The sequence below is a fragment of the Momordica charantia genome (assembly GCF_013281855.1).
Source record: "Momordica charantia cultivar OHB3-1 chromosome 2 unlocalized genomic scaffold, Mcharantia_2.0 BLBB01000002.1, whole genome shotgun sequence".
NCBI lineage: Eukaryota > Viridiplantae > Streptophyta > Magnoliopsida > Cucurbitales > Cucurbitaceae > Momordica > Momordica charantia.
The window spans coordinates 16,815,548-16,824,654 of NW_028275160.1; the positions used below are offsets into that span (position 1 = coordinate 16,815,548).

At 37.5% G+C, this 9,107-nt stretch overlaps 1 protein-coding gene across 1 annotated transcript; it reads left to right on the plus strand.

The window, feature by feature from the left end:
* Nucleotides 1-4,988: 4,988 nt before the first annotated feature.
* Nucleotides 4,989-8,674, plus strand: LOC148212924 (uncharacterized). The gene is made up of 5 exons (XM_088120434.1): nucleotides 4,989-7,556; nucleotides 7,953-8,128; nucleotides 8,264-8,329; nucleotides 8,441-8,546; nucleotides 8,663-8,674. Exons 1-5 carry the CDS (start codon nucleotides 5,952-5,954, stop codon nucleotides 8,672-8,674), a joined length of 1,965 nt encoding a protein of 654 aa, XP_087976560.1. The 5' UTR covers nucleotides 4,989-5,951.
* The last annotated feature ends 433 nt before the right edge of the window (nucleotides 8,675-9,107 follow it).

Sequence of the window (9,107 nt, forward strand, 5' to 3'; positions counted from 1 at the left end):
TTTCATCTTTTTAATCCACAAAAATATCAGTAAATCAATCACACATCCTACGAGATCAATCAGATGACAATCAAAAGATTAAGCAGTGAAACATATAATTGATGGGATGTGAATCCTGGAGTGGAAGCGGATCTTCGTTCATGAATTTTAAAAAAAGAAAACAAAAATACAGGGGAAACTTATGTCTGAAGAAGTTTTCTTCAACGACTCCACCCGAACACCACCACCGAATCTTCCTTGCTATCCTCTTGGGTCTCGAGATCGCGCTTGTGGGAGCGTTTCTTTGGAACGAGAGGGAGTATTGAGAGAGAGAGCTTGAGAGAGATTTGGAGTTTCTATCTTTTTTTATCCCTATTCTATATTTTGCAGAACTGCGAAATGGAAGGGATAACAAAGAGACCACGTGGGGAGTTACCCCACGTCACTTAACTGCCCATTCCTCTGCAATTTTGCAAGGGAGTTTAATATTAATAATTAATATATATATATATACTATATATATAATAATTAATATATACATATATATATATAATTAATTAATCATATTAATTAATAAATGTTAATTAATTATTAATCTAATTCATAATTAATTAATATATATATCAAATAATTAACACTTAATTATTTATCACATAAATAGAATCATATTCTATAGCATTTCTCTCGTATAACTTATAGTTCTAATGTACATATTGTCCACATTATTTTTAACCTATAGTTTTAATATGAATTTTATTCATATTAATTTTATTTGAATCTCATTCAAATAATTTCTTTCATAATATATAGTTTTGATTTAGAATTAACTATATATTATAATGTATCAATATACATATAATCCCTTAAATAATTTAAATAGTTCAAATTCTTCCAAAAATTTCATCCTCGTTTTCCCGTTATGAGCTAGCAAGGGGACCTAATGGACCTACAGATCAGAAGTTCCAATGATGCAAGATTAATCGGTCAAACTCATTGACTGAGTTAATCAACATTCGTTAACTACGAATCACTTCACTAAAGACCTACAATTGCACTATTCTCACTACAAAATGTTTTCGTGTCCATGGATATACGACCATTAATGACAAGTCAATAATTCACGAGTGCTCGTAACTCAAGTTGGGTCAAATTACCGTTTTACCCTTGAGTTACATCTTACTCCTTAAATACCACTGCTCCTCTAATGAACAACCCAGTTATGGTCCACATACAACACTAAGAAGGCTACAGTGTTGTTGACGATCTTCTTGTATACACAGGGCTCATCAACGTTTTGGTCAAAACCATAAGATTTGATCGCAGTATCAAACCTTATGTTCCAAGATCGAGATGCTTGTTTCGGTCCTTATATGGACCGTTTAAGCTTGCAAACCTTTTGCTGTTGACCTTGTGCTATAAACCCTTCGGGTTGAGACATATAAATACTTTCTTCAAGATTTTCATTCAGAAAAGCAGTCTTGACGTCCATTTACCATATCTCATAGTCATAATATGTGGCAATAGACAAAAGTATTCTAATGGACTTAAGCATAGCTACTGGGGAGAAGGTTTCTTCATAGTCCACCCCTTTCCTTTGTGTGTAGCCTTTTGCCACAAGTTTCGCCTTATAGGTCTGTAGACCTTTCCTTCGGCGTCTCGTTTTCGCTTATAGATCCGTTTGCACCCTATGGGTTTTACCCCGTCAGGTTGATCTACAAGTTTCCAAACGGAATTGAAGTACATCGACTCCATTTCAAAGTCCATCGCTTTGACCCATTTGTCCTTGTCAGTATCTTCCATTGCCTTTTTGTAGGTCAACGGATCCTCGACGCCATCATCAGGTATGACAACTTGGATTTCAGTTAAATCCACGTAGCGATCAGGTTGTGACACAATCCTCCAACTACGTCGAGGCACCCTTAATACTCTAGGTGGATGTGACTGACGTGACGTACTGGTTTCATCAACAACTCTTGTTGTAGTGCCAGTTTGATCTACAAGTCTTGTTGATGTGTTTGTAGCCTCTTTGGAAATCTTGTTAATCACTACCTTACTCTGTGGTTTATGATCTCGAACGTGGTCTTCTTCCAAGAAAGTGGCATTTGTCGATACAAACACTCTGTTTTCTTGAGGATCGAAGAATAGACCATCTTTCGTCTCTTCAGGGTAACCTACGAATAGGCATACTTTTGAACGAGACTCCAGTTTCTTTTGGTTAGTCACGAGCATGTGTGTCGGGCATCCCCAAATGTGGAAATGACGTAAACTAGTTTTACGACTTTTCCATAGCTCAAAGGGTGTTTTAGAAACACTCTTTGATGGAACTACGTTCAAAATATAAACCGCAGTCTCTACTGCGTAACCCCAAAACGAGTTAGGCAACTGAGCATAGCTCATCATAGATTGAACCATGTCCAACAGGGTTCTATTTCTCCTTTCTGATACACCGTTTTGTTGAGGTGTACCATGGGCTGAGAGTTGGGACGTGATTCCATGTTCTATTATATAGTCCTGGAATCTCAAATCCATATACTCTCCATCCCGATCTAATCGAAGTGTTTTAATGGTTTTACCTAATTGATTTTCAACTTTAGTCTTGTACACCTTGAACTTTTCAAGGGCTTCAGACTTATGTTGCATTAGGTATAAATAACCATACCTTGAATAATCATCTATAAAAGAGATGAAGTATTCATACCCTCATCGAGCTTTAACATTCATCCGACCACAAAGGTCTTCATGTATAAGTTCTAAGGGCTCTTTGGCTCTATAACCTTTTCCAGTAAAATGTCTTTTAGTCATCTTGTCTTCTAACTCACTTAGAATGTCATTCTTAACCAACCTCTCAATCCTATTGAGATTAATGCGACCTAATCTTAAGTGCCAAAGAAAGGTATTTTCTTTGTGAGAAACTTTTTGCCTTTTATTTTGAGTTCTACCATTTTTAAACAACTCGGTATTTAAAACTGCTTTAGTTATGGTTGGTCTTAGCACATACAAGTTGTTTTCAAGTGAAACAGAACAAATATTAACACCATTTCTTGAAGTGAACGCTTCATTCAAACTAAATGAAATGGAATACAAATGTTATAACAAACAAGAAACTGAAATTAAGTTCATTTTAATTTTAGGAACTACGTACACATTATCTAATAATATATACATATTCTTGTTTGTAAACAACTTGAGCTCCCCTACCGCCACAGCTGAGACGACCTCTCCCGTTCCGACCTTGAGAGTCATCTCTTTGGTGTCAAGCTGCCTCCAGGAACTAATTCCCTGAAATGAAGAACAAACGTGATTAGTGGCTCCTTAATCCAGTATCCAGGCGGAGTCATCGTTCTCCACTAAACATGTTTCCAAAACAAGTACATCATATTTACCTTCGTTGGCTTTCTTCTTTTTGGCCAAGTATTTTGGGCAGTTGCGCTTCCAATGCCCGTCCATATTACAGTGGAAACACTTTCCTTTCTCTGCAACCTTGGCCTTGCCTTTCTTGGCAGCGGCAGCAACGGAGTAAGATTTAGACCCCTTACCAGTAGCCTTATTCTTCTTGAAAGTCTTACTTCCAGAAGAAGAGGGCGCAGACTTAGTTCCAGAGGACGAATCTTGGTTGAACCTCTTTGAGGTGGCAACATTTGCCTCCTCTTCTTGTCCCTTACTTTTCATTATTACTTTTCAAATAATTAACACTTAATTATTTATCGCATAAATTGAATCATATTATATAGCATTTCTCTCGTATAACCTATAGTTCTAATATACATCTTATGCACATTATTTTTAACCTATATTTTAATATGAATCTTATTCATATTAATTTTATTTGAATCTCATTCAAATAATTTCTCACATAATATATAGTTTTAATTTAGAATTAACTATATATTATAATGTATCAATATACATATAATCCCTTACGTAATTTGAACAGTTCAAATTCTTTCAAAAACTTGATCCTCGTTTTACCCGTTATGAGCTAGCAAGGGGACCTAATGGACCTACACATCAGAAGCTCCAACGATGCGAGATTAATCTGTCAAACTCATTGATTGAGTTAATCAACATTCATTAACTACGGGTCACTCCACTAAAGACCCACAGTTGCGCTCTTCTCACTGCAAAATGTTTTCGTGTCCATGGATATACGACCATTAATGACAAGGCAATCCTTGACAAGTGCTCGTAACTCAAGTTGTGTCAAATTACCGTTTTACTCCTGACTTACATCATACTCCTTAAATACCACGGCTTCTCTAATGAACAACTCGGTTATGGTCCGACCAGTAATGATATGAACCAAGGAGCTACCGTTGTTATGCCTCATGGACCGATTACAAGATCGAGAGCTAGGAAACTTCAACAAGCTTTGCTACTTCGTGTCCAAGCGTTCTTGAACTCGACAAGAGAAATAAAGGAAGATGTGCAAGAAGTTAGAACTATGCACTTCAATTTGGTGCAAGTTATGCATTTTTAAGTGTTTTTATGGCAAGTTAAAGTCCACTTGGTCAAGGTCAAAGTCAACTCCATCAAGACAAGTCAAAGTCAACTCATTCAATTCAAAAACCAAGTCAAACACTCACATCCCTCATTATGGACGGGATTGCAATTATTTTGGTTGCCTTTCCATGTTCTTAACCTTTTCATTTGCTTGTCTTTTCATTTCTCGTAAGTTATGTCTTTTCATTTACAAGTCTTTTCATTTCTTGTAAGTTACAAGTCTTTTCATTTGCTTAAGACTTTTCATATGGCTTGTTAGGATGGCTATATATAGCCTTGAGATGTCTTGTTGTAACACAATTTGAAGTTGAATGAAAAGTGAGTTTTCTCATTAGCTTGGTTGAGAGATTTATCTCCCATTTCTTGTGCAATTTCTTGTGTCTTTAGAATTTGCATCTTAGGATCATTCAAGCGGTGTTGATCATACCTCTTGTGGAGTGATTCGAATCACGAGTTTAGAAACAAGTTTTCTCTACTCTTGATATTGATCATCAAGGTAATCCGTTCTAAAACTTTTCCTTGGGTTGATTCCATACTTGTTTTCGGGGTTTTTGGGATTGAGTTCTATGGGTCTTGTTCGTTAGCAAGGTTCTTAGATCCAACTCTCAAGGGTTTCTTAACATTTTGGTATCAGAGCATTAGGCTCTTTGATCGGATATATGTTTCCTTGCATTTATCTCTTTGAATTCTGTGTTCCTTGCTTATGTTTTATTATATCTAAGCATATGCATTCTGTCAAAAAAATTACAAAAAAAAAAAAGTATCAATTCCATTCATCTTTTCCAATTTTCGTCTTCTGCATTATTATAGATCTGGATCTTATCTACAAATCTGTCTTCTTTGAAGTCTTATGATTCGACTTTCTTAGTGGTGAAATTCGTGCACTTTGCTGATTGATTTATAAAAAAAAAAAAAAAAAAAAAAAAAAAAAAACTGAACGTGAAAGCATTTATTGTTAGCATTATTGTGCTTTTGCTGATCCATAACTGAAAAAAAAAAAAACGAAAGAAAGAAGAAAAAAAAACATAGAAGACCCCATTTGTCATTACTTCTTTGTGTAGCCTTGCATTGAAATCTCATGCTACTTCCTTGTTGCTTAATTCCCAACCATCTTTATCTTTAACTCTACTTTTGTTTCTTTCTAGCTTCCATTATAACTCTGTCCATTATTTTTTTTCTTAACTTGTTTCTTTGTTGTTATTCGGGTTACTCCCAAAATCACACTCTTGTTTGAGTTCTTATGTGCTGTCTAAACCACTTGAAATGCACATAGCTTTTAACTTTGCTAGACTCACTTACCGATTTGTTTGAAGTGCATAAGAGTGTACTAAGTTGTGAGGGAGAGATTGTAAGGGAGCGATACATTATTTTGAGTGTTGAGGGTTAAACACGAGTGAACTTCACTAACGAGTGAATTAGTGAGGGAGTGCTTGTGAGGTCCATTTCTTGTCACTCTATTTTGTTTTTACAGCATGGCTAATCTTGGAGATGAAGGCAATATTTCTGATGCCCGGAGGAGAGAGGCGCTAGAAGGAACTGTTGAACGAATGATTCGTAGCATGGAGGCATTGACAGAACGGATAGGAAGGTTGGAGACACAAAACCAAGCTCAGGAGAGAGTTCCACCACCTCCACCACCACGTGTTATGGATGAGGATGAGTATGAAGGTGATGGATCCGATCATTGGGAGGACGATCAGGCTACAGTTTTAGCGGGTCCAAGAGGGGGTGATAGACACGTTGGTCGTGGCTTAGATCGAGGGAGAGGCCGGGGAAGAGGCTATCATAATTTCCAAAGAGCCCCACGAGCGAATGCTCAAGTTGATCGAAACTTGGGAAACATCAAATTAAAACTTCCGAAGTTCTATGGTAAGACTGATCCGGAAGCGTACATTCAATGGGAGAAAGAAGTGGAGTTCGTGTTTGATTGCCATAATTTCAGTGAAGAAAAGAAGGTACGACTATGTCTTGCTCAATTCAAAGATTATGCAGTAACATGGTGGGACAAATTAATGTCAATTAGGAGACGAAACCTTGAGGCGCCAATCGATTCATGGTATGAGTTCAAGGAGTTGTTGAGGAGGCGATTTGTTCCTAGACATTTCCACAGGGACACAGCGCAAAAGCTCCAAGTGTTGAGACAAGGTAGTAAGTCTGTGGAGGACTATTACAAGGAGATGGATACGTTGATGAATCGGCTGGATCTTGAAGAGGACATGGAGAATCTCATGGCACGGTTTCTTAATGGCTTAAACAAGGAGATTGCGGATAAGGTTGATCTACAACCTTACTTTAACATCGAAGAGATGTTGCACCTTGCCATCAAAATTGAGAAGCAGCTCCAAAGGCGATCTCAAAGGTATTCTACTAAGCCCTTTTCCCATTCATCTTCTACATGGAAAACGGATAGTAAGAGTGCTGATTCTAAACTTAGAAATCGAGAGGCATATGAGAAACCAAAAGAAAAGTTTGAGAAAGGAGAGAGTTCCAAGAAGGGGAAAGAGAAAGTTGATGAACCTAATGTGAGGAATCGGGATATTAAATGCTGGAAATGTCAAGGAGTAGGACATTACAGTCGAGACTGCCCTAATAGAAGAACTATGGTAATTAGAGAAGGAGAGTTTGTAACAGAAGATGAGAAGGAAGATGAGGTAGAAGAGGACGACAATGGTGAATGTGAGAGTGAGGAGTATAGTGAAGAGGACCCTACACATATGTCCTTAGTCACTAGGAGAGCTCTCAGTACTCAAATTAAGGAGGATGACCTAGACCAACGAGAGAACTTATTTCACACTAGGTGTCTTGTCCAAACTGTGCCTTGTAGTGTGATTATTGATAGTGGTAGTTGTACCAACGTTGTAAGTTCTATTCTGGTCAAGAGGCTTAACTTAGAGACAAAACCACATCCTAGACCATATAAACTTCAATGGTTGAGTGATTGTGGGGAGGTAAAGGTGAGTAGACAAGCTCTTGTTTCTTTTGCTATTGGAAAATATGTTGATGATGTTTTGTGTGATGTTGTACCTATGCATGCCGGGGATATATTGTTGGGTAGACCTTGGCAATTTGACCGTCGGGTAATGTATGATGGGTATGCCAATCGCTATTCTTTTACTCATCATGGAAGAAAAACTACTCTTGTACCTTTGTCACCAAAAGATGTGCATGTTGATCAATGCAAACTTGAAAAGAAGAGGCAAGAGGCTGATGCAAAAGCAAAAAGTGAAAAAGAAACAAAAGAAAATGAGTTGAGAGAAAAAAAAAGTTTGAGTGAAAAGCAAGGGAGTAGCAATCAGCCTAGTGGGAAAAATGAGAGAAAAGCCAAAACGGTGAGCTTGTATGCTAGTTCAAGTGAGGTTAGGAATGTTTTAATGGCGAAACAGACTGTTCTTGTACTTTTGTACAAAGGGTCTTGTTTTCTTACTAACGAGCTTAACACCTCCTTGCCTAGTATTTTTGTTTCTCTTTTACAGGAATTTGAGGACTTGTTTCCCGAGGAGATGCCCAAGGAATTGCCACCACTTCGTGGCATCGAGCATAAGATTGACTTCATTCCAGGTGCTACCATACCTAACCGACCAGCTTATAGGACTAATCCTACTGAAGCCAAAGAAATTCAAAGGCAAGTGGATGAATTGTTAGCTCATGGGTATGTACGCGAAAGCCTTAGTCCTTGTAGTGTGCCTGTTATTTTAGTGCCTAAAAAAGATGGAACTTGGAGAATGTGTGTAGACTGTAGGGCCATTAATAAGATCACTGTTAAATATCGTCATCCTATTCCTAGGTTAGATGATATGTTAGATGAATTGCATGGCTGTAGTCTCTTTACTAAGATTGATTTGAAATCTGGGTATCATCAAATTCGTATGAATGTTGGAGATGAATGGAAAACTGCATTTAAGACCAAATATGGATTGTATGAGTGGCTTGTTATGCCTTTTGGTTTAACTAATGCTCCTAGTACTTTCATGAGGTTGATGATTCATGTATTGCGTGAATATTTGGGAAAATTTGTGGTTGTTTATTTTGATGATATACTTGTGTATTCGAAGTCTTTGGAAGATCATGTAATGCATGTGCGTGCTGTTCTGACTACACTTAGAAACGAGAAATTGTATGCTAACCTAAAGAAATGTAATTTTTGCATGGAAAGGGTTAATTTTCTTGGTTTCATTGTGTCTAGTCGAGGAGTTGAGGTGGATAGTGAGAAAGTTAAGGCTATTAGCGAATGGCCAACTCCCACGAATGTTGGGGAGGTTCGAAGTTTTCATGGGCTAGCTAGCTTTTATCGGCGTTTTATTAAGGACTTTAGCACCCTAGCTTCACCTCTAAATGAATTGGTAAAGAAAAATGTTCCTTTTGTTTGGGGTACATCCCAAGAGCATGCTTTTAATGTTTTAAAGGATATACCTTGTAGACTTCCTTTGGAGATGTTTCTCAATCTTTATGGCTATTTGCACCATCCCTTCTAAATCCTCATAAAATTGAAGATCAAGTCGTTCGGCAATTTCCTTCTTGAGTCCTCTTAAGAAACGAGCCATTGTAACTTCCTCATCCTCATAAAGATCAAGCTCCTCAAGCAACATTTGCATCTCCATGTAGTAAGCCTCCACACTATTGCTACCTTG

Excerpts from the sequence above, each read along its gene's own strand:
- LOC148212924 (XM_088120434.1), top strand. The coding sequence starts at position 5,952 with ATGGCTAATCTTGGAGATGAAGGCAATATTTCTGATGCCCGGAGGAGA. Across the intron at positions 7,557-7,952 it reads CTTGGCAATTTGACCGTCGG|GAATTTGAGGACTTGTTTCC; the intron begins GTAATGTATGAT and ends TCTCTTTTACAG. Across the intron at positions 8,129-8,263 it reads GATGAATTGTTAGCTCATGG|GTTAGATGATATGTTAGATG; the intron begins GTATGTACGCGA and ends TCCTATTCCTAG.